This window comes from Oculina patagonica, chromosome 8 (assembly GCF_052425735.1).
Source record: "Oculina patagonica isolate OP01 chromosome 8, crgOcupat, whole genome shotgun sequence".
Taxonomy (NCBI): Eukaryota; Metazoa; Cnidaria; class Anthozoa; order Scleractinia; family Oculinidae; genus Oculina; species Oculina patagonica.
In genome coordinates this window covers 23,174,055-23,199,883 of record NC_135765.1, presented here as the reverse complement: position 1 = coordinate 23,199,883, position 25,829 = coordinate 23,174,055, and the positions used below count along the sequence as shown (strand labels likewise).

The following is a 25,829-nucleotide window of genomic DNA, read 5'->3' as shown; positions in this document are numbered from 1 at the left end:
GGCTCACAATTTTTGCAATTTTTTTGGGAAGGCTCTGCCCAAAAGGGGTACCTCTGGACTGTTGGTATATCAAAAGATAAAGATTTCATGAGTTGGATTAAACAAAAGGGTAGCGGAAACTGTAGTGAAAAAGCCTTTATAGTTTGTGAAAGGTATAAATTGTACCATTTCTGTCAAAGTTAAGTGATATCTAAAAGGAAAGAGTGTAGCCTCCCCATATAAAAATATTTAGTTCCAACGAGTGGCAATCTATCGATTCCCGGTTAATCAGGGTCTCAAAGGGGTTTAGGGCTCCAGGGCTCCGGCTAAAAAATGCAGGGCTCCAGGGCTCCAAGACGAAAATGTCAGGGCTCCAGGGCTCCATATCACCTGCTTTCGGGCTCCGGGCTCCACTATGATCAACAATATAAAAATTATTTTGCAACGCTAAATCAAGTCCGCAAATTAAAACGTCCACAATTCCGACCAGTTTTTTAAACCCAAGAAGCCGGTTATGAAGATACTCACGTATACTTGTAATAAGTACTATCCTCTCTTCAGATTCTGTTTCTTTGTGGCAGTTTACACGCACAAACATACAAAATGCAGTCATAAAACACGAAAAAAAATGCAATCTGGGATTGCGAATGATCAAATTTCAAAACGCTGGGCACTGGGCTCCGCGGAAAATTTCTTTGGGCTCCGGGCTCCGCATCCAAATCAAAAGCCCTTTGGGTCCTTTGGGCTTAGTGTCTCGTGTCACTTTTCAGGGCCTCTTCACATGAGCCCGGTTTACGAGCTGTCTCAGTTACCAGGACGGATTTTGACCTCTGTTCATATGGAAAATTTTAGCCCGGTTGACGGGGATAAAATTCAAGACACGAAGGCAAAATGGCGACACATAAAGTTGCATCTTTCGCGACTATCGTAGCTTTATTGACCCATGTAACTTTATTAATAAAGCTTATTCGCATATTTCTGAAGTGGAAATAGATACAAGGCAAAATTAAACCATTTGGACCACCCAATTACAAAAGGGAAGCTATTTTCTCAAAAAAGGTTGCGTCCCGGTGACCGGGCTGGAGCGTTCATATGGGAAAATATTCTTCCCGGTTGTCGAGATCTCGGTTGCAGAAACCGAGATATCGGTAACCGGGCTGGCCCACCTTCTCATATGAACACATCCAAAATTTTACAAGAAAATAGGAGTGAGCCGAGATCTCGGTAACTGGGCTAGCCCGGTCAACCGGGATCATATGAAGAGGCCCTCAGAGTCATATGATCCCGGTTGACCGGGCTGGCCCAGTTACCGAGATCTCGGCTCACTCCTATTTTCTTGTAAAATTTTGGATGTGTTCATATGAGAAGGTGGGCCAGCCCGGTTACCGATATCTCGGTTTCTGCAACCGAGATCTCGACAACCGGGAAGAATATACCAAGAGGGCACGGTAACGAATCCTGCAATCTGATTGGTTATTAGCGCGGGCAAGATTCTCCTATCTCTGCCCACGGGCCACGGTAACGCTTTCTAAGTTTCATTTCGCGGCGAGACGAACGAACCCATGACAGTTTTGCTCTCCAAAATGATTTAAATCGATGTAGTTGCTCACCAACCGTTGTAAATTTGAAAGGGAAAATTAGCAGTGGAATTAAAGGCCTTGAAGTTCTCCAAAAGGCGAGTATTTATTCTCTTTAGTGACAAAATGAAGTTATAGTTTTATGGCCGTGGTTTGCCGATCGTTGTTTGTGCATTCGCACTGATTTTCACGCCATTGCGGTTAACTGCAAGTCGCCGGTTTACAGACTCGATTTATCCTTTCAAACACCTTGCTTCTCTGCTACTTTTCTCCAAAACCGAATACTGCTTATCGCCATTCAAGAAAATGAGATGCTTTATTAAAAAACAGTCGAATTAATTCTCGCAATATTGTGCCGTCACTGTGCAGGCGACCAAACTACACATTTCAGCTTCATTCAGTTTCACTTTCGCAAACTTTTTGTCAAAACAGAATACTGTGGGAATCAACACAGAGGTTTTTGACTCGTTAAATACAAATGTAAATAGCTAAGTGCTTTCCAGTCCGAAAAGTAAGTTTAATTAACTAAAGAACTCACAAGCCGAAATGAAGTTAAAAGTGTTTCGCAACTCGCTGATTGCTCTGTTCTACATTGTGCTTTTCTATTATTTCAGATGCTTTTTTTCTTTTTCTTTTTTTCAGATGAAATTTTCCTTGAGTACTGTTCATTTTAGTGAATTTATTTTGTTTGGCAGTAAGCTCTTATAGCAAACAGATCATTATTTACTCTTGCCGTAGCTCATTTATGGCGATCGACTCAACATTGGATGCGCGCGTTTCTAAATACAAACACATTTGGCAAGAAAGTCTTTGTAGGTTTTTTAGGTGTTTTTTAATCAAACACATTAAAGAAGGAAAAAAATAAATAAGTCATTTACCGGCTTAGGGTCGGTCCGTATAGTGAAAAACTGTGACCTCGGTCACAGTTTTTCACTATACGGACCTCCCAGCCGGCAAATAACATATATATATGAACGCTCCAGCCCGGTCGCCGGGACGCAACTTTTTTTGAGAAAATAGCTTCCCTTTCGTAATTGGGTGGTCCAAATGGTTTAATTTTGCCTTGTATCTATTTCCACTTCAGAAATATGCGAATTAGCTTTATTAATAAAGTTACATGGGTCAATAAAGCTACGATAGTCGCGAAAGATGCAACTTTATGTGTCGCCATTTTGCCTTCGCTTCTTGAATTTTATCCCCGTCAACCGGGCTAAAATTTTCCATATGAACAGACGTCAAAATCCGTCCTGGTAACTGAGACAGCTCGTAAACCGGGCTCATGTGAAGAGGCCCTATTAGGGCCTGATTACATGAGCCGGGCTGACTTGGTTTGCCGAGATCTCGGCACGTCTGTTAAACGCAACAAAAATCAACTTCGCGATTACATGACAACCGGGCCAGCCCGGTTAGCCGAGATCTCGGTATCGCGATGCCGGGATCTCGGCTAGCCGGGCTGAAAATTTTCCATGTAATCGCGTTAACCGGGCCAGCCCGGCTAAGCGAGCCAGCATTAAATTTCTCTTCCTAGCACAATATCCGACGAAAAAATCAATGCTACTCCTTCTAAATAGGATGTAGAGGTAACGTAACCCATCCAGCTGCATAAGTGCAAAAAATTAACCACCAAATAATTTTTTTTATTGCCGGAAAAAGGTGATTAAGATCATTCGTGCTCTGATCATTTATGCTAAAACCGGGCTGAAAGTCATCTCGGCAAACCGGGCCAGCCCGGCTAACCGGGCTCATGTAATACCGGGCTGAAAGTCATCTCGGCAAACCGAGCCAGCCCGGCTAACCGGGCCAGCCCGGCTCATGTAATCAGGCCCTTAAATCAAAGCCTCTTCGAGCCACGACTGAATTTTTTTCACCAAGTTTTACGTTTGGTTTTCATATCCTGAATATATATGAGCGGCAGATGTTCAAACATTTCTTTGATGCATTTAAAAAGCAAAAAAAAAAAAAAAAACGAGCAAACATGCGTGACAATTGCCGACAATCGGCAGTTGACCCCACAATGTATGTTACATTGATATAAGATCTTTTCATTTTACGTGACTGTGATTGTCGGATTAGCTCATCAGGGCCTCTTCATATGATCCCGGTTGACCGGGCTGGCCCAGTTACCGAGATCTCGGCTCACTCCTATTTTCTTGTAAAATTTTGGATGTGTTCATATGAGAAGGTGGGCCAGCCCGGTTACCGATATCTAAGGATGGGCCGATACAGGTTTTTCAAAACGATACGATATCGATACGATATTTGCTTTTTTTCTCGATATCGATATCGATATCGATATTATGACGTCATTTCCATACTGACGTCATTGGTATGCCACGTGATTTGTCTGACCATACAAAGGACAGTCCTGGCAATATAAATATTAGCCAGGAATGTTGATTTCTGGTCTTTTTGTTTCACTGTGGACCAGATCAAGTCGAGGCAATAAAAAATCTAAATATTGACAAGAAAATCAATATTTGTTTGCGCAAAAGTGCATTTTTTAAACCTCAGGTGCTGACCAGAAGACCGCAGGCTCAGGTCACGTGTGCAGTATCGAAAACGTATCGAAAGTGCGATATTTTTCGAAAGTATCGATACTTTTCAAAATTGTCAAAATATCGATGTATCGAATATTTGGTATCGAGTATCGGCCCATCCTTACCGATATCTCGGTTTCTGCAACCGAGATCTCGACAACCGGGAAGAATATTTTCCCATATGAACGCTCCAGCCCGGTCGCCGGGACGCAACTTTTTTTGAGAAAATAGCTTCCCTTTCGTAATTGGGCGGTCCAAATGGTTTAATTTTGCCTTGTATCTATTTCCACTTCAGAAATATGCGAATTAGCTTTATTAATAAAGTTACATGGGTCAATAAAGCTACGATAGTAGCGAAAGATGCAACTTTATGTGTCGCCATTTTGCCTTCGTTCCTTGAATTTTATCCCCGTCAACCGGGCTAAAATTTTCCATATGAACAGAGGTCAAAATCCGTCCTGGTAACTGAGACAGCTCGTTAACCGGGCTCATGTGAAGAGGCCCTCAATCAGTCGTGTAGGTTTCAGGATGGAGTGTGAGAGGTCGTGAGATCAAAACCCAGAAGTGTCTGTTTCTTTTTCCCTTTTTTGTTTTTTTGTTTTTACCCCGCAGCACTAAATGGTTTGTTTATTCTATCGCTCCTGTATACATTGGAGAATAAAAGCATTTACATGTAAACCGTAAAGTAATAACGCTGTAAAAAAATAAATATATCAGAACATATAGACTGATTCAGGTAAGTATACGAAAGAGATCGATGGGTGCATCGCTTTTGCGGCTCTTAATGTGGAAGATCAACTTGTTTATCGTATTTGAAAATTCCGGCCTTATCTTTGCAATAGGAAATTATGTTATGCGAGGAATCTTCTATGTAGAGTATGAATGCGCGAGTGTCAGTTTCATGCATGCGTTACAAGCAGCTGTAACGCATGCAAATATCGCATGTTGCATTGCTTTTGCGGCTCTAAATGTCCACACATAAATACCTTCCACACATAATTTTCAGCCGCATTTTGTTTCTTTTCTTTTTTCTTCCTTGTTAAACCTAAATTAAGCCACTTCCACTGCAGTAAACAAGATATTTGGCCAGTAAATCACCACTTTCACTAGCTAGCTATAGCTTGTAATTTTAAATGCACGGCTAGTACGACGACACTTGTGTTGGACAATTTATTTGGCCGATATTTCGACTAGTCAACTAGTCTTCTACAGGGCCAGAGCTGGAGTGAGATAAAACTTAACGGCTCCTAAAATTTAAATAAAAGTATATAAGTGGATAATACGTAACACGATAGCCATATAAGGAAAAAGCATAAAATACAGCGTCGAGGGTGTAATATATACGTATAAAGAAAATACACGCACTAATAATATATAAAAGATGAAAAAAATATAAAAAATAAAAATAAAAAATAATAATAAACTAAAGCTAACTTTCATATAACGATCTAAAGATATAACATATCACTGTTCAGAGCGTCTATTGAGGCCATTAGGTTCAAGAGTTTTGCCTCGGTCTATGAGATATGCTTCTCTTGCTTTGCGACGAGAAGTACTTTTAGTGGGTAGCAATTCAAGAGGAACTAGAGACATGTCTGATGTGCAGTGCCCTGGCATGTTGAAATGAGTAGGGACTGCAGTGGCTGCTTTCTTGTGCCTTGGATTATTGCTGGCCTGCCTGTGTTCAGTGAAACGTTCCCGAAGAGTTCGTTTTGTTTCTCCTACATATTGTTTATTACATCTTTTACATTGTATCATATATACAAGGTTAGTTGAGTTGCACGTTACGTGATGTTTAATCTGTCTGACTTCGTTAGTACTGCTGAAGGTATATGTTGTTTTGCCATCTTCGATGTGGGGGCAAGTGAGGCATCGATGATTTGAGTTACAGCGGAAGGTGCCGGGTGGCGGCTGACTGCATTGGTTAGGGCCTTTAAGTTTCGCTCGGACGAGTAAATCTCGAAGGTTGGGAGAGCGCCGGTAAGATACCACGGGTGTTTCTTTGAAGATTTCTTTACAGTTGGAAGAGGATTGTTACCTTAGATGTCTCCTCGCTTTACACAAACATCCCTACTAATGAAGGTATCAATGCCTGTAGAAAAGCCTTAGATGCAAGATCTCAAAAGGATATACGTACTGAAGCTATCTGTGACCTGATACGCATTATTCTGAATATGAACAACTTCGAGTTTAACAACGAACATTTCATGCAGCTACACGGTACAGCGATGGGAACAAGAATGGCCCCAGCATTTGCCAACTTATTCATGGGCGATTTTGAAACAAAGGCACTTGATTCGTACCCGGACAAACCTTTTATTTGGTGGAGGTATATTGACGATATTTTTATGATCTGGACATTAGGAGAAGACAAGCTTGATGATTTCATAAAATATCTTAACAATATCCACCACACTATAAAGTTCACCAGTGAACGCTCGACCACCTCCATTCCGTTTCTCGACGTCGACATTCACCTCAACAATGGAAAAATAGAAACCGACCTATACTCTAAACCTACAGATAAGCATCAGTACTTACTGAACACCTCAAGTCATCCATATCATACAAAACGGTCAATCCCTTACAGTCTTGCTCTACGTCTACGCCGAATCTGTTCCACTGAAAACTTTTTTGAACATCGCGTTAAAGAACTTCAGCAATATCTAGTTAAAAGAGGCTACAAACAACGCTTTATTTCAGAGCAAATCGACAGAGCACGCCTGGTATCACGGGCAGAGTCTTTGCAAGAACACACTCGCGAAACACGATCTGATAGAGTTCCTTTAGTAATCACATACAATCCAGCACTTCGTAACATTCAGAAAATACTTCACAACAAACAACCTCTTCTTAACTCCTCTTCCAACTGTAAAGAAATCTTCAAAGAAACACCCGTGGTATCTTACCGGCGCTCTCCCAACCTTCGAGATTTACTCGTCCGAGCGAAACTTAAAGGCCCTAACCAATGCAGTCAGCCGCCACCCGGCACCTTCCGCTGTAACTCAAATCATCGATGCCTCACTTGCCCCCACATCGAAGATGGCAAAACAACATATACCTTCAGCAGTACTAACGAAGTCAGACAGATTAAACATCACATAACGTGCAACTCAACTAACCTTGTATATATGATACAATGTAAAAGATGTAATAAACAATATGTAGGAGAAACAAAACGAACTCTTCGGGAACGTTTCACTGAACACAGGCAGGCCAGCAATAATCCAAGGCACAAGAAAGCAGCCACTGCAGTCCCTACTCATTTCAACATGCCAGGGCACTGCACATCAGACATGTCTCTAGTTCCTCTTGAATTGCTACCCACTAAAAGTACTTCTCGTCGCAAAGCAAGAGAAGCATATCTCATAGACCGAGGCAAAACTCTTGAACCTAATGGCCTCAATAGACGCTCTGAACAGTGATATGTTATATCTTTAGATCGTTATATGAAAGTTAGCTTTAGTTTATTATTATTTTTTATTTTTATTTTTTATATTTTTTTCATCTTTTATATATTATTAGTGCGTGTATTTTCTTTATACGTATATATTACACCCTCGACGCTGTATTTTATGCTTTTTCCTTATATGGCTATCGTGTTACGTATTATCCACTTATATACTTTTATTTAAATTTTAGGAGCCGTTAAGTTTTATCTCACTCCAGCTCTGGCCCTGTAGAAGACTAGTTGACTAGTCGAAATATCGGCCAAATAAATTGTCCAACACAAGTGTCGTCGTACTAGCCGTGCATTTAAAATTACTGTTTTATACACCTCGAGTGAGTTCTAGTACATGCATCTCCAAGTTACGTGAGATCCGACAACAATTGTGCCATAGTCTTCCTAACGTTGTGTGGCTCTCTGCATTTAATCGTCCCACATAGCTATAGCTTGCCGTAAGTACACATCGATATTCGGTCGCTGTGACAATTTGTGTGAGCCTACGGTGGTCGCGGCAGATAATCAGCGGCTCAATGGACCCCACGTTGACTATTGCGTTTTTATATAATAACCTGAATTCTACGCGCATTTTGATTGGTTCTTACTTATGATCTACCAGAGTACAGACACATGGATGACGTCACGCGGTGGTGTGACTCGCGCGCGTGATCAGAGTTCATAGTCCAAATCAGAGTTGTCGGCAAAGTTTTTCAAACTTGCGAGGCCACAACAAAGCAAAAAAGTTCAGCTGATATTAATTACAAATGTCCAGTGAGAAACAATACGCCAAGCATCGTTCACCTTTCGAAGCATTTAACTGGGCGAAACAAGCTTGAAGAAGACAGTGAATTATTCGAGAAATTATCCGAAATCTGTATGAAAGTTTGACCGATGTTGTGCAAAATTATTGGACAACGCCACGCTTCGGTTATGTTTACAGATTTGAACAACTTTCCAAATCGGAATAAAGGTTAGTTTTTTCATTGACTTTCAATTGACCATTTTTCTGTTTATTTAATTAATCGGATTATAACAGTGCTTCGTGTTAACGAAAACTTAATAGTTAAATCAAAACAACTTAGCTCATCTTTACGGCGGCATTGCTCAAACTGAAGTGTGCCGAAGTCTTGTGTTATTATATAAAACAAATGGAATCTATTTGTTAATTATATAATAACCTGAATTCTACGCGCATTTTGATTGGTTCTTACTTATGATCTATTGGAGTACAGACACATAGATGACGTCACGCGGTGATCAGAGTTCATAGTCCAAATCAGAGTTGTCCACTTGTCGGCAAAGTTTTTCAAACTTGCGGGGCCACAACAAAGCAAAAAGGTTTAGCTTAATTACAAATCTTCATTCTTCAGTGAGAAACAATATGCCAAGCATGGTTTACCTTTCGAAGCATTTAACTGGGCGAAACAAGCTTGAAGAAGACAGTGAATTATTCGAGAAATTATCCGAAATCTGTATGAAAGTTTGACCGATGTTGTACAGTTGGACGACGCCACGGGAAACGCTTCGGTTAATGCTTACAGATTTGAACAATATTCCAAATCGGAATAAAGGTTAGTTCTTTTCATTGACTTTCAATTGACCATTTTTCTGTTTATTTAATCAGATTAACAGTGCTTCATGTTAACGAAAACCTAATAGTGAAATCAAAACAACTCAGCTCATCGATACGGCGGCATTGCTCACACTGAAGTGTGCTGAAGTCTTGTGTTATTATATAAAACAAATAGATTTCATTTTGCCGTGCGTCTGTTCAGTAATAGATCACAGAAGACGTCAAAATGTGGTATGAACATCAGTGACCCACTCGGCTAGCGCCTCGTGGGCCACTTCTCTGTTCATACCACATTTTGACGTCATCTGTGATCTATTACTGAACAGACGCACGGCAAAATGAAATCTACACAGACGTCTTAAAGATCTCAGATTAGCACAACGCGGCAGATGACGCTCTACGAAGTGAGAGGTTATGAGTTCGAAACCAGGTTGCCAGTTGTTTTTTTGTTTTGTTTTTTTTTACCCCAAGCTGGAAATAATAGAATATGTTGAACCCGATTTAATTTTCGAATGGTCATAGATGTGCGACGCTAGCTTAAAACAGTGATACATTGGAGAATAAAAGCATTTACATGTATAAACCCGTAAAGTAATAACGCTGTACGAAAGAGATCGATCAGTGCATCGTTTTTTGCGGCTCTTAATGTGGTAGATAAACTTGTTTATCGTAGTTGAAAATTCAGGCGTTATCTTTACAATAGGTGTAAAGGATGCCGTTCTTTCTTTCAATAGACTGAGGCCGGAGAAAGCCATTAACTGAGAAACCAAGTCTGTTCTGTCTTTCTTTCTTTAAAAGGGCCTCTTCATATGATCCCGGTTGACCGGGCTGGCCCAGTTACCGAGATCTTGGTTCACTCCTATTTTCTTGTAAAATTTTGGATGTGTTCATATGAGAAGGTGGGCCAGCCCGGTTACCGATATCTCGGTTTCTGCAACCGAGATCTCGACAACCGGGAATGTGAAGAGTGAAGAGTCATGTGAAGAGTCATGTGAAGAGGCCCTCAGGGCCTTTTCACATGAGCCCGGTTTACGGGCTGTCTCAGTTACCAGCACGGATTTTGACCTCTGTTCACATGGAAAATTTTAGCCCGGTTGACGGGGATAAAATTCAAGAAACGAGACCGAAATGGCGACATATAAAGTTGCATCTTTCGCGACTATCGTAGCTTTATCGACCCTTTTAACTTTACTTTTAAAGCTATTTCGCACATTTCTAACGTGGAAATAGATACGAGGCAAAATTATGCCATATTGACCGCCCAGTTACGAAAGGGAAGCTATTTTCTCAAAAAATGTTGCGTCCCGGCGGCCGGGCTGGAGTGTTCATATGGGAAAATTTTCTTCCTGGTTGCCGATATCTCGGTTGTAGAAACCGAGATATCGGTAACCGGGCTGGCCCGCCTTCTCATATGAACACATCGAAAATTCTACAAAGAAAATAGGAGTGAGCCGAGATCTCGGTAACTGGGCCAGCCCGGTCACCGAGATCTCGACTCACTCCTATTTTCTTTGTAAAATTTTTGATTTGTTCATATGAGATGGCCAGCCAGCCCGGTTACCGATATCTCGGTTTCTGCAACCGAGATCTCGGCAACCGGGAAGAAAATTTTCCCATATGAACACTCCAGCCCGGTCGCCGGGACACAACTTTTTTTTGAGAAAATAGCTTCCCTTTCGTAACTGGGTGGCCAAAATGGCTTAATTTTGCCTTGTATCTATTTCTACTTTTAGAAATATGCGAATTAGCTTTATAAAAAAAAGTTACAAGGGTCGATAAAGCCACGATAGTCGCCAAAGATGCAACTTTATGTGTCGCTTTTTTGGTTTTGTTTCTTGAATTTTCTCCCCGTCAACCGGACTAATATTTTCCATATGAACAGACGAATTAGCTTTATTAATAAAGTTACATGGGTCAATAAAGCTACGATAGTCGCGAAAGATGCAACTTTATGTGTCGCCATTTTGCCTTCGTTTCTTGAATTTTATCCCCGTCAACCGGGCTAAAATTTCCATATGAACAGAGGTCAAAATCCGTGCTGGTAACTGAGACGGCCCGTAAACCGGGCTCATGTGAAAAGGCCCTCAGGGCCTCTTCACATGAGCCGTCTCAGTTGCCGGGCCGTCTCATGAGCCACACATGAGCCGAGCCGCACATGAGCCGTCTCATGAGCCGGGCCGTCTCAGTTATCAGCACGGATTTTGACCTCTGTTCATATGGAAATTTTAGCCCGGTTGACGGGGATAAAATTCAAGAAACGAAGGCAAAATGGCGACACATAAAGTTGCATCTTTCGCGACTATCGTAGCTTTATTGACCCATGTAACTTTATTAATAAAGCTAATTCGCATATTTCTGAAGTGGAAATAGATACAAGGCAAAATTAAACCATTTGGACCACCCAATTACGAAAGGGAAGCTATTTTCTCAAAAAAAGTTGCGTCCCGGCGACCGGGCTGGAGCGTTCATATGGGAAAATATTCTTCCCGGCTGTCGAGATCTCGGTTGCAGAAACCGAGATATCGGTTACCGGGCTGGCCCACCTTCTCATATGAACACATCCAAAATTTTACAAGAAAATAGGAGTGAGCCGAGATCTCGGTAACTGGGCCAGCCCGGTCAACCGGGATCATATGAAGAGGCCCTTACTTTGTTTATTTCTTGGAATCACGTAAAAACTGAAAATATAATTATAACGAAACCTAATTTAAAATACAATTCAAATACAATACGATTCTTTACGTACATTACAGTTCCTTGCGTACATTATTACATAATTCTTTATGTAACACATCCTAACACGAAACTAATGCTATTCGGATCATAAGAAAGAAATTACTCGATTCAATATAACTTATAAATTACAAATAGGCGTAATCATACCTCTTTCTCCAATTCTGTCCTTGAACAATGCAATAAAGGCTTCTATCTTAATCACTCTGATCTCTCTTACTTGACGCGACGGGATAAACTGATTGTTGCATAATTCGAACTGCTCTTTAACACGAGACGCCGTGATCACGAGACGGAAAAAATCACGAGACGCCGTGATCACGAGATGGAAAAAATCACGAGACGCCGTGATCACGAGATGGAAAGTAACATAACTATTTGCTAATCATTAACATGGCTCCCCTAAATTGTAGCAACAATTTACTTAACAAAACAAAACACGATTTTCGATTAATCTAATAAATCAGTTCGTACAAATGTCCTTGAAATGTTCATAACAATCTTTCTATGGCTCCTTGGCGGGAATCTCCCGGTCTTTGATTTCCTTAGCACGGAACCATGAGCACCAGCTTGTGTATGGGTCTGCTCAGGTACGAAACAGACCCTTTACGCTTGCCATCAGACTGCAGGGATCGATCGCCTACCGCAACTTTTACCTTTCTCACGTAACCATCTCTGTCAGGGTAGGTCTCAACTACTCGGGCAAGTCTCCAACAATTACGCGGTGCATCCTCGTCTTTCAGGATCACTACGTCTCCTTCTTTAAGGTTTCTCTGGGGGGCGGTCCACTTGTGTCGGCTTTGGAGGGACTGAAGGTAGCTTGTTTTCCACTGCTGCCAAAATGCATCAGCGAGATATTGAACTCGACGCCATCTCTTTCTAGAATAGACATCAGCATTTTGGAAATTTCCAGGTGGGGCGAGTACAACAGCAGACTTCATTGTCAGCAGGCGATTTGGTGTCAACACGTCAACTGCATCTGAAGCAGTTAGGTCATCGATGGCGAGTGGACGGCTATTGACAATTGCTTCAGCTTCTGTCATCAGCGTGCTCAAAGATTCATTGTCAAGTTGTTTGCCATGGTTTTGTAACAGTGCTGACAGGACACTTCTCACGGTGCGTATCTGTCTTTCCCATGAACCACCCATGTGGCTGGCGTGTGGGACGTTCATTTTCCAATTTATCCAATCACAATTGGTTATCAGCAACTCTCTCTGAATTGTGTCGTGATTCATCTCCATTAAGGCTGCTTCCAACTCGTTTTTTGCTCCAACAAAATTCGTACCTTGGTCTGATCGAAGCTGTCGTACTGGGCCACGTCGATTGATGAAGCGCCGATAATAATAATAATAATAATAAAAAGTATTTTTATAGCGCCAAAATCCACTAATTGCTCATGGCGCTTTACAATAAAAAAATATTAATAAAATGATGTTAAAAAGTTAAAAACTCTAAAAAATTTAAAAACGGATATTTACAAATATAAGTTCAAATGTACCTAAAAAATAATAATTATTAAAAAGCCTGTTTAAAAAGGTACGTTTTTAAATGTCTCTTAAAAATGCCAATAGAAGGACTTAATCTAAGTTCAAGTGGGATTGTGTTCCACAGCCTTGGGGCTGCCACGGCAAACGCTCTCTCTCCATATGTTTTTAATTTTGCTTTGGGGGTCGCCAGAAGGTGCTGTGTAGATGATCTTAAAAATCTCCGAGAGGTGTGATAGTAAAGTAACTCTTGCATGTAGCAAGGCGCTGCCCCATGGAGAGCTTTGTAGACTAGTAAGAGAATTTTGTAAATTATACGATAGCGGACAGGTAGCCAGTGTAGCTTCTTAAGCACAGGGGTAATATGATCGAATTTCCTAGTATGTGTAATAATTCGAGCTGCCGTATTTTGAACGGATTGTAATCTTGAAAGTAGATGCTGTGGAAGACCATATAGCAGTGAGTTGCAGTTATCCAGCTTCGAAGTAATAAAGGCATGAACAACAGTTTTGGCACTCTCTTCATCAATGTACTTTCTAATTTTGGCTAGATTCCTTATATGGTAATGAGAAGACTTGCCGATACGCGTTTAAGAAAGAATCTGTGGTTAGGGATGCTGCAGTTTCTAAGTGGACAGCTCGAGAAGCCATACAAGTGAACAAGACACCATAGCGCTTCATTTCTTTACGCCCTTCCTTTATGTACCAAGGTCCAAAATAGTCAACTGCACTGTAGGTGAATGGCGGGGCTTGCTCTAGTCGATCTGGTGGTAGGTCAGACATCTTCTGCTGCTCAGGTGTTCCTCTCAGCTTCTTGCACGTTACGCACTTAGACACATGATGTCCAACAGTGGAACTGCCGTTGATAATCCAGAAACCGGAAGTGCGTATTTCGGCGTGCGTTCTGGCTCGGCCTTGATGGTGTACTCGCTGATGAAGGTGCCGAATTATCAGCTCTGTCAAGTGAGATTTCTTTGGCAGAATTATTGGATGTCTTATGTAGTACGGCAGATCAGCTTCATCAATGCGACCTCCAACTCGTAGGATTCCATGTTGGTCAAGTACTGGATTAAGGCGATGTATGGAACTTGTCTTCTTGGTCACCTCTCTCACATTGCGCTTCCCGTCCTCGTTACATTGTATCTTCTTTAGTTGCTCAATTTCGTCTCGGAACTCTTCACTTTGAACAGCCTTGATTATCATTCTTTCAGCTCTTTGTAGGTCTTCAACATTCCCTACTGCTCCTCGTCGATTCTTCTCCTCAGGCGAGACCCTTTCATCTTCACGCTCCTTATGGATTCGTCTGCTTTCTTTCATTCTTTGTATAAAGAGGAGGCAAAAGGCGATAGCCTTTTTCGCACGGTGCCAGTCGGAGAAGTACTCGATTCGTTGCAGAAGAACCGGACGCTCACTAGATTTGGATGACATCACTGTTATCTTTCGTACTTCCGGGTCCTCGAGCGAGAGTGGAACATCTACCCTAGCCTTGGTGACAAGAGACTTTCATAGGAACTCTGGTCCACTCCACCATCTGGTGCTATCGATCATCTCTTGGGCTGTGAGCCCTCTGGAAGCATCGTCGGCTGGATTTTCCTTTGTCTCCACGTAGTTCCACTGATCGGGAGAGGTTTGATCACGGATAAGCTGGACTCGATTGGCCACGAACGTATGGAATCGCCTAGCGTCATTGGATATATATCCCAATACGACCTTGCTGTCAGTCCAAAACACTTCTGGTAAGCTGTTGTACTTTAGCTCTTTCTGAAGAAAGGCGCTGATATTGGTCGCTACAACTGCCGCCACCAATTCTAATCTTGGGACAGTGACGGGCTTTAAAGGTGCCACTCTTGATTTCGCCATCACAAGTGAACAGTGTACTTGATCTTGGTGGTTAATCATTCTTAGATATGAGCACTGGCCGTACCCATAAACACTTGCGTCTGAGAAGGTGTGTAGCTCGATGGTCTTGAGCTCGCCAAAGTCGTCTGGTTTGTAACAGCGTCGTATCTTTAGCTGTGCCAAAGCATGAAGGTCGTTTCTTCACTTCTCCCATCGTGGTCGGACATGGTCAGGAACTTCGTCATCCCAGCTTGTCTTTCCTTTGCACAATTCTTGCACTATTCGTTTGCCTGTTAGCAAGAAAGGCGCTACCAAGCCAAGAGGATCGTAAATGGAGCTGACCGATGCAAGAATGCCTCTCCTGGTCAGGGGTCTGTCCTTCAATTCAATCCGAAACTGGAGGTGATCCGACTCTATACACCATTGTACCCCTAGGGCTCTCTCTATCGGTAGGTGGTCTTCCGTCAAATTGATGTCTTTGATACCACTGGCGCGTTGATCCTTGGGTATGGCTTCTACAACTTTCTTATCATTTGAAATGAATTTGTGGAGATTGAACCCCCCTTCAGCACACAAGTTCTTTGTATTCTGTATCAGAGAGATGGCTTGAGATGTCGAAGGAACCGATTTGAGGCCGTCGTCCACATAGAAGTCTTTCCGCACGAATTCGGCCGCTTCGCTACCAAAGGTCTCCTCAAAATCTTCAGCCGTTCTCTTGAGAGCAAAGTTCGCGCAGCCAGGCGACGAAACGGCTCCAAATAGATGAACTTTCATTCCGAATTCCACCGGAGGCTTGTCTAGGTCGTTGTCCTCCCACCATAAGAAACGGAGAAGATTTCGGTGTTCTTCTTTGACGCCAACTTGATGAAACATTCCCTCAACGTCACACATGAATGCTACTGGCTCCTTTCGAAAGCGGCAGAGGACTCCGGCGAGGTTGTTAGTAAGGTCGGGTCCTGGTAGGAGGCAGCTGTTGAGGGACTTTCCTTTAAACTCGGCGCTGGCGTCGAACACAACTCTTATTTTGTCTGGCTTTTGTGGGTGATACACCCCATGATGGGGAATATACCAAACACTTCCATTGGTAAGGGAAAGCTCATCTGATGGAACTCTCTCAGCATGACTCTTTTCCATCATTTCCCTCATAAACGCTTGGTAGTGTTCTCTGTAACGACGGTCTCTCTTCAGTCTTTGCTTGAGTTTTCCCAAACGATTTAGAGCCAGCTCTTTGTTGTTTGGCATCTGAAGAGTTTGGTCCTTCAGTGGCAGGGGAAGTTCATAGTGACTATCTTCTCGATGGTGAATGTTCGAGCTCATAATTTCTAAGAATTGCCTATCCTGAAATGAAAACGCTTGTTCTTCCTTTGATCGTTCGTTGAAGTCGAACTCGAACATCTTGTTGACTTGTGCTGGGCAGAGAAATTCCTTTACTTTTGTCTTTAGTACAAAGTGACCCAAGGTCTTGCTTGGACTGTCTCCGATTTCTTGTGACACTATCCGGTTACAGGAACAGTGAGTGTTGCCTTCTTCATCGTCATTTTGGTTCACGTTCCCAATGACACCCCATCCTAAAGCTGTTTTCTTGGCGTATGGGTCATCGTCTGAGCCAGGTATTACTTCTCTTGGCTTAATGGCTCGGGCGCAATTCACACCAATGAGGAGTCCCACGTGAATGTCGTCTCGATAAGGCATGAGCTGATCAGAGATGCGCGCGAGGTGGGGCCAACCATGTACCGACTCTGGCCTTGGAATCTGGCTGCGTTTGACGGGTATTTCTTCGCGAGAATATGCTGCAGGTAAAGGTACTTCGACTGATTCTTTGAACCCTCGTACGATTAGACCACTGACTTTGTGACAGGTTACCAACTTCTCTCCTAGGACTGTCGACAACTTTAAATGAACGTCGGGGCCACTTACAGCTAGCATCTGGAGAGTCTCATCTTTCACGAAACAGGCATCTGATTGATCATCAAGGAGAGCATAGACAAGCACTTCCTTCTCAGGGCTATCTTTATGGTGCAACCAAACAGGCACGATAAGCGAGTGGGAATTGCAGACGTCTAAGTCAGCGGTGTTCACGCAGTGGGCCGTGGCTTCTGCCTGAGGCTCAACTGATTGATTTGCCTGGTGTCCCAACGCTCCTGGAGATTCTATATGAAGGGAGGTGGGGTGAAAGCCACTGCATTTCTTGCAAATTTTTCTTCTTCGGCAATCCTTCTTCATATGTCCATACATCAGACACCCTAGGCAGATACCTCTTGACCTTATAAATTCAATCTTCTCAGCTGGAGACATCTTGTTGAACTTGTCGCATTCGTCCAGGTTGTGTGTGTTCTTACACAGCGGGCAGCGTTCTGCTTTAGGTTTCTTTTCTCTTCTCCCTTCATTGGAACCGTCGCTTACTTCATTGGATCCGGTTGCAAAGCTGCCAGCGCCCATAGGCGTACGGGCCGGGGGGGGCAGGGGGGGGCTGCAGCCCCCCCAAATTTTGGGCAACTCAGATTTTTTGGGCAGCAAGAAAAATTTGGGCAAAGCCAGTTTTTTAAGAAGTTTTTTCTTCGAAGGGATAGATTATTCACACAAGACAGTGATTGCTTAGCACCTGACGAGTTTCTGGTTAAAAGTGAAGGGGGTCATTTGTTGATATTCATATTTGTAAATTTTTACTGTTGGGCACTGTAATGCAAATATCTGTCACAGTTAAACACCTGTTAAAAAGAAAGCTTCTCCGTGTTGCTAAATTTTTACAAAATCGACGGCGAGATTCTGGAAGCAGAAAATGTGCGCAAGTTTTCGTCGTTTTCGCGGATTAGGCTACATGACTGTTTCATAAATACTATTTAAATTCTAGCGACAATGCAAGAAAATGATCTATTTGATAAGTTTTCAGAGTTTTCTTACGTGGTTCATATCCATGCAGTGATACCTGATACGTACATCGTGTTCTGCAAAACGATCATTCAGTGTGTTTCACAGATTGAAAACTTACCTCTGCAGCACCTGATGGGACGACAACGTAAAAAAAAACCCAAATGTTTCTCGTCCCCGCCTGCTTCATTTTTTGGGGCCGCCACTCTTTTTTTATTTTTTTATTTTTTGGAAAAGTTAGAACGAACAAAAACCAACCATGTTTACTTTCACTTTGTACGGAGTAAGACTAGGTCCGTACTGGATAGGTCAATTACCTTGCAGGATTTAATTATAAAGTTCGCTTCTGGCCAGGAGAATTTGACGATGGAGGAAAAAAACATCGATATTCGAACAACACGGGTATGAAATGCAACAAAATAATCAATAATTAAAAAGAACAAAAAATGCGCCCGCCCGCTCTCTTTTTTATAGAAATCCGGACGAAAAACATTTATTTATTATTACTTGTCATCGCACTTGTATTAGCATTTAATGGGCATATTCCAACTTTGTAGTCAACAATGACATGGATCTTATCGTTAATAACTTCGGCCGTCGAAATGGTAGAGTTATATGAGCTCATATGATAGATTCTATGATAGATGTTAGTGCATCGTTTGACCCTCGTTTCTTCTCGACTGTTTCGTAAAAATTTGGGCAACAAGCGAAAATTTTTTGGGCAAATGTCTCGCCGCCCCCCCTGGCAAAAAATTGCCCGTACGCCTATGCCAGCGCCTACTGATCTATTCTTGTTGTTGCCGCTAAACCTTCCTTTTCTTTGCGGGTCTTCTTTCTTGTTATCTTCTTTACTTTCTTTGACCCTTGACATTAGTGTAACGGGATTGCAGGCAATTCTGGCTTCTTTCTTCAAGAAATTGCAGAAGGTTGAGAATGGAGGATAGCCCACTTCTTCTTTATTTTCATTCCATAGCCAACGATCCACTTCGCGACTCCATCGATCAGACAAATATCGGGGGAGTTTTCGGACCATTTTCTGGTTTTCATCAGGATCGTTGAGGGCCTGTAAGTACTTGATTTCCATCATCGCCGTCTGGCAGTTAAGCAAAAAGTCCGACAATTTTCGTAAACTCAACTCACGCCATCGTTTGGTGGGATTCTCGGCCACTCATTTATTTTCTTCCGGTACGCTTCGGCCACCAGGAGCGGATTTCCAAATCGATCCTTTAATATACTTCTTGCCTCGAGGTAAGCTTCGGTGCTATCCAGCGTGAGTAATCCACTTATCGCTTCTTTCGCGTCTCCAGCGGTGTATTTTCCCAAATAATACAGTCGCTGCGAGGTGTTATCGGTTCTTCTTTCAATTATGGCGTCGAAGGACTTTTGCCAGACAGGAAAATGAATCATGTCGCCTCTGAAAATTTCTGGTTCTGGTAATGGAAGTAAATCCTTTGCATTTTTCCGTGACAGTAAGTCAGCCAGGCGTTCGAGGGTGTCGCCGCTTGCATTGTGAGGAGAGTTGACATTTTGATCACGAACGGCTTCCGTTGATCGACTTGCAGGGGGCGGCGCACGTGTGGGTAATGCATTCTTTGGTGTTGAAAAGGTTACGGAGGAATTTTTAGGAACTTCTCGTGTCACACTTTGGTTGAAACGTGGGCTAAAAGGCGTTTCACTCTTTGGTTCGTCCTTTGGGTTAGGTTCAGGCAGTTCAGGCGAGAGGTCGACGAGCGTTTCCAGTCATCTGTCAAGTTCTGAATTAAGGGAAGCGATTTTTCTCTCAAAACTAGTCGATTGAAATCATGCTATATGGTAAACGGTTGTTTGGCGCAAGCGTTCGACGTCGATGAACATTTGCTCATTTCTTGACAAACAAGGATCAGTACTGTAGATTATTTTTGCATAGAACTTAATTTCGATAGTTGAGCTTTAAGAAAAGTGCGGTGGGCCCGGGCGGGCCCCGCCGTTTTAACGGTCAAATTTGCATGGACTTGAAGTTGGGGTTTTTTCCTTGATATGTCACACAGTTCTCTTCCATTTTGCGGCATTTTGCGGGAGTTGATGGTGTGATTTCTGTCGATGTTCTTACAGGACAAGGGCTTAATTTGGTACTCCCGTTGTGAATTTATATTTTAATGTTCACTTGCCATTATTGTTATTGTAGTGTTTATATCATCCTTTTGTTTGGCCGATATTCGGCATGTTGGAGCGATTGCTCAGCCACAGGCAGTTGAACTGTAATGCTCCCGCAGTCGACGAATAATTATTCTTCGCTCAACATGCTATACACATGCACACTTATCGGCTTCGCCCAACACGCTTTAATAAGAACGACAAATTTGCATGTACTCCACTTATACTTCGCGCAACATAAACAATGAAAAATATGCATGTACTCCACTTATCCTTCGCGCAGCACGCTTTAATAGAACGATAGATATACATGTGTTCCACTTATCCTTTCGATATCCTTCGCGCAACTCGCTCGAAGAACTAGAAATATGCATTTGTTCCACCTATCTATTCAAGAAGACGAATATTAAGTGTTTAGATCATCATTTTGTTTGGCCGATACTCGGCATACTATCTATCAAAACGGCCGTTGGGCCCTCCAAGTAAAAGAACTCAGCGAAAAACCATCAAAAACCACAATAGGGCGAACTGCGTTGGCCAGCAGTACATCGACGTACTTCATTCATTACTCAACATTTCTGAAAAGCAAAGCGCCAAAGATAAGTTCAATTTTAGCCCGTTTACTTCGATCACAAACGTGCTAGAATCGAATAATATTTCCAATAGTCGACGAACCGCGATGTTTCGAATCCAAAATATGAGTTGTTCCGCCGTAAAATGTCGCCTTAATGAATCCAGCAATACGCATCTATGATCATCTATAGGTGCTACTAGGCTCGCGAAAGATTTGATATGGATTTCCTCCGATATTTCTTTTAGCATTGGAATATCTTCGCACCGCGAGGAGATGTTTACAGATCGGCGATCAGACGATAATAAGTGCAATTGAAAATTTCTTCCGGCATGCTTTGCGAGTCGTGTCCAACACCGCCTGTAACAATGCTATCAAAAAACGATCACCACAGCTGTATAAGATAAAGATGAAAATTTGTTCTGATCAGTGTTATATTGACATCAGAGTTGTCATAGCAATGAAATGACGTCATGACGTTTTTCACTCTCGCTCGTATTTCTCGGCACCAGGAGATTTTTTCGAAAATCGCTCAAAGGAGCTTGTACCACACATAGTTGCCTCAATGCTGGCAAAGTTTAAACGAAATCTATGAGAGCGTTATCGAAATATTTGGGAATGAAGTTTTGGTGTTTAAAAATACGGTAAAAAACATGCCATCGAGTGAATTGGTCTGTATCTTAACAAAACGACAACCTTTGACAATGCAATTTCATCTCACAGTAGCTTGATACCTTTTAAAATTTTGTCAAAAAATTGGTAGGGATTGCTTTGGCCGATTGGGAAAAAAAAGGTTTTGATGAGCGTGCGTTCAGGTGTTCTTGATGTCATTTTTGTATATAATTTAGCCTTTTCAACAAATGTCATAATTATTAATTGTTTAATTATCAATTTATATGGCCTGCAAGTTTCAAGGTCATTGAAAACATGTAAGGTAATAAAATCGGGACTCCAATGTACTTATTTTTTCTCCGAGATTTCGTGTTTACAAGTGAGTGTCCACATTATTCACGGCTATTGTATTTATCTTTCATATCCACGTGCACGGCTAAAGCAAAAAATTCATTTGCATTAAACAGAACGCTCGATTGTTTTCCGACAAATTTTCGGAAACATGCTAATATGGCTTGAAAATTGTAATAGCATGTGTCGCGCCATTAGCCTGTAATGCAGCAATGCCGAAGGTTTCTTTCTCTAGAAAACGGAAAGGTGTTATTTTCCAGAACAACGTCAGTGCCGGAAAAAAGTCTAGACTCGGTGATAATGAAGAAAAGGTACGGTTTCCTAATTTTGAATTCACTGCACTGGAATTTTGAATTCCTGCATTCACTTAATGTGCGTCTGTCTTAATTTTATTTGGAAATAAAGATAAATTTTCCCAGGCATTTTTCAATTTCATTTTTTTTTTTTTGCAGGATGCTTAAAAGCAGCTACCGTGTCAAACTAAGGTCAATTACAATTACAGATCCAAGCAATTGAGAAATGAGCAGTGTGAATCTATGAGAGAGCGGCGCTGGAGTGATCAGGTTGCAAGTGATTTCATTTTGAGCAAAGCAGCCGCCAGTGCTCCTGAGGGTCCGACCTTGAGGTCGAGCCTACCGTATAAGAAAGTAGAAAATATGAATCAACCTTACGTGATGAATCTGGAAATGCTAACAACTGCTTTGGGCGAGTGTACGAACTGTAACCGGGGTCCACTAGATTTGCGCAATAGTTACAATGTTCGCCCAGAAGGAGTATGCCCAGTATTAAAAGTTAAATGCGAGCATTGTGAGCATATTAACGTCATACGTCCAGCAGAGCAGCATCGTACAGGAAAAAGAGGTCCTCCGACTTTTGACGTGAATTCTCGTGCTGGACTAGGCGCAGTGCATTGCGGAATAGGACACACTCATTACTCGGGACTCTTTTCTGCACTTGGCATGCCATCACTGTCAGTCAGTAATTTCAACAAGCGAGAAAGAGAGAGTGGAAAAGCAATTGAAGAAGTGGCCAGAGAGTCGTGCAAACGGTACACCGATGAAGAGAAGCAGTTGTCCTCAACTGGGTTGGAGGAAGAGAGGCCGTTGCTATGATTCCTCGTCTGGAGTAGGCACAGCAGTGGGTTTGCAGACGGGTAAAGTTGTCAGCTATGCTACACGCAATACAATGTGTCGGGTTTGTGAAGAAGCCAAGAAAAAGAATTTAGAAGCAGTCAGTCATGATTGTCGCAGAAACCACCAAGGATCTTCAAAAAGTATGAAGTCTAACGTAGCGGTCGAGTTGTTCTCCAGTGCCGTAAGCAGTGGTGTGGCTTACTCTACTTACGTGGGAGATGATGATAGTACCACAGAAAGTCATCTTAAAACGTTAGTTAACTACGATATCGAGAAATGGAGTGATGTAAACCATGCAAGCCGAGCGTTAGGAACGCGGTTATACCTGGCAAAAGGAAAGGTCAAGGGGCTGACACCTAACATCATCTCGTACATTCAGAAGTGTTTCACTTACTGCGTTCACCAAAACAAAGGTAAGCCTTTATCGTTGCTGGAAGGACTAGCCACTATTGTACCTCACGCATTTGGGGAACACGATAAGTGCAGCAGTTCTTGGTGCGGATACTTGAAGGATCCAGAAGGCTACAAACATGGGGATCTTCCCGGAGGAAAGGACTTGAAAGGTGAAGACCTGCGCGCGAGCCTTGAAGAGGCTCTCAGGCCATTTATTTCTGAGGAATCAGCCAAGAAGCTTGCCCCTACCGGCTTATCGCAGCGAAATGAATGCGTTAACAGCGTAATTGGCTCTAAAGCACCCAAAATCAGGCACTACGGAGGGTCCAAAAGCAGCGACGTTCGGACCGCAGCTGGAGTCGTCCATTTTAACGAGGGGCACAGTTATGTAACCCAGGCCTCAGAAAAAATGGGTCTGGCACATTCGTCCATTGCAGAACAGCACACAAACAAAATGGACAACAAAAGGAAAAAAGATGCGAAGAGAAAATCTACAAAGAAATTCAAGAAAGCTAGAAGGAACTCTCGTAAGAAGAAGACCCAAAGAATAACTTCAGTTGAAGCACGCGAGGGAGTCACATATGAAAGCGGCATCGGGTGGCAACAGGGCGATAAAGAAAAAGCCACTATCAACGAAGCAACTATGAACAATCTAAAGGCAAGCCTGACGAAGGAGGAGTTTGACAACTACACGGATGCTCTCCCGAAATCCAAGAAAGGGAACAATCAAGACTCCGAATCACCTGCTACCCCACCAAACTACCTGTTCTTGTCCTTCGACATAGAAACAACGGGTATAGACAGAAATTCAGATATTCTCCAGATGTCGTGCATTCCACCAAATGCTGAAAGTGACTCGTTTTCAATTAACCTTTTTCCGGAGAAACGAATAATTACTCAGTCGGCCAAGCAGGTCCATGGCATAAGTGTGGAGTTTAGCAGGGGAAGAAAAATGTTGACGAGGAGAGGGACAGAACTGGCGGCCGTGTCCCAATCTCAGGGCCTGGCAAATTTCTGTAACTTTCTTCAACAGCACTCTCACTACCACCCTGTTCTCATTGCTCATAATGGCAACAGATTTGATTTCCCAGTTCTGTTCAATGCTCTTAAAAGGTGCAATCTCCTTGATATTTTCTTGTCAATTGATGTCTTTCTTGTGGACTCTTTAACGATTTTTTCTAAGGAGATGAAGCAGAAATCTAGCCCTTTGCATTCTTGCGATGGCAAGTCGTTGTCAGTGGTTTACGAGTTTTTATTAAAAGAAAAGTTTGACGCACATGACGCACAAGAGGATGCTATCGCCCTGTCGCGTATCTTGTTTCAGTCTCCTCTGAAAATGTCGGTTGAAGGGCTTGTTGGAAACTCCATCCGCGCGGAAGTGTTCTTTAAAGAAATGGAGTCTACCCAGGAGGCAACGTCACGAGTGTCAACGCTGCACCAGCTGCCGATCTCTGAAGGCATGAAGAAGAAGTTGGGAGAGGCTGGACTTGACTTCAAACTATGGAGGGAGTTTATAGAAAGGGTGGAAGTAAAGCTTTGCTCGCAGTGTTAGCTCTACCACAAGCCTTTGAGCAGATAGGAGACAAGAAGAGCAAGCCGAGGGTTACAAAGAACTTAAAAATCTTGACAAAAATCGTTCATTTTTTTCAAGGAAGGTGTTCTCAGATATAATTCTAAGAATTGTTGAATGACATTTTAATTCATGAACACGAATCTTGCTGTAGTTATATCGGTGATTTTAAAAGTTAGCAAACAAAAGCGTATCTGATTTTGTTACATAGAAATGGCTATATGCTCTACCTAAACTAAATCGCGCTTAGCTTGTTTTCTTTTTTAGAAATGACTTAATCATTTTGTTGTTATAAATTTATTTTGTCAAAAGCGGTCGTTCGAGCCTTTTGTGTCATTTTTTTTAAAAGTTTTGTACATCAGACAGAGGAGCTTTGGTCGGTGTTTGTTGTTCACCGATAACACTCATTGCCGGGAACGAATAAAATGAGCGAATTTAACATACGTATCGTAAGCAATGAAAATATGATTTAAATGTAAGGACGTCACGAAAGCAAAATAATGTCTTTGTTTTGATGATATTGTTTTGATGATATTGTAGATCTGCAGAGCAGCTCTGCAGAAAATGTTTTCTTTCATTTGAGTCCTTAAAAAATGCAGCATAAAACATATTTACATACAATATGCAATAAATTAAAACGAGAGCAGAAACAGTGGTGTTTTGATAGTTTACACGCAAGAAGAGCGTGATTATTCTCAAGGCGCAAGGCGGTGATTAAATGCTTCGGAAAATTTTCGGAAACAATCGGGCGTTCTGTTTAATGCAAATTATTTTTTTTGCTTTAGCCGTGCACGTGGATATGAAAGATAAATACAATAGCCGTGAATAATGTGGACACTCACTTGTAAACACGAAATCTCGGAGAAAAAATAAGTACATTGGAGTCCCGATTTTATTACCTTACATGTTTTCAATGACCTTGAAACTTGCAGGCCATATAAATTGATAATTAAACTCGCGATTGACAAATTTTTAAAAAAAATCATCGAGTGGTTTTCAAATAATTATGACATTTGTAGACGGAGGCCAAGT

At 42.1% G+C, this 25,829-nt stretch overlaps 2 protein-coding genes and 1 pseudogene across 3 annotated transcripts in view; 1 reads left to right on the top strand and 2 right to left on the bottom strand.

Moving 5' to 3' along the window:
• The window catches only part of LOC144663571 (glucose-6-phosphate exchanger SLC37A2-like), a 60,335-nt gene that overhangs the window by 26,328 nt on the left and 8,178 nt on the right, over positions 1–25,829 (bottom strand). Inside the window, exon 1 of one of the 2 annotated variants that reach the window (XM_078524574.1) lies at positions 11,995–12,099. The exons of the other annotated variant lie outside the window; for it this stretch is intronic. The gene's annotated coding sequence lies outside the window, so the exon portion shown is untranslated. Of the gene's footprint in view, positions 1–11,994; positions 12,100–25,829 lie in introns of those variants that run through there. 2 annotated transcript variants of the gene reach the window in all.
• On the bottom strand, positions 15,368–17,605 carry LOC144663229 (uncharacterized). The gene has a single exon (XM_078524141.1). It carries the CDS (start codon positions 17,603–17,605, stop codon positions 15,368–15,370), a length of 2,238 nt encoding a protein of 745 aa, XP_078380267.1.
• Positions 22,160–25,644, top strand: LOC144663564 (uncharacterized; annotated as a pseudogene).

Coding starts and splice junctions, on each gene's coding strand:
- LOC144663229 (XM_078524141.1), bottom strand. CDS start 17,605: ATGGGCGCTGGCAGCTTTGCAACCGGATCCAATGAAGTAAGCGACGGT.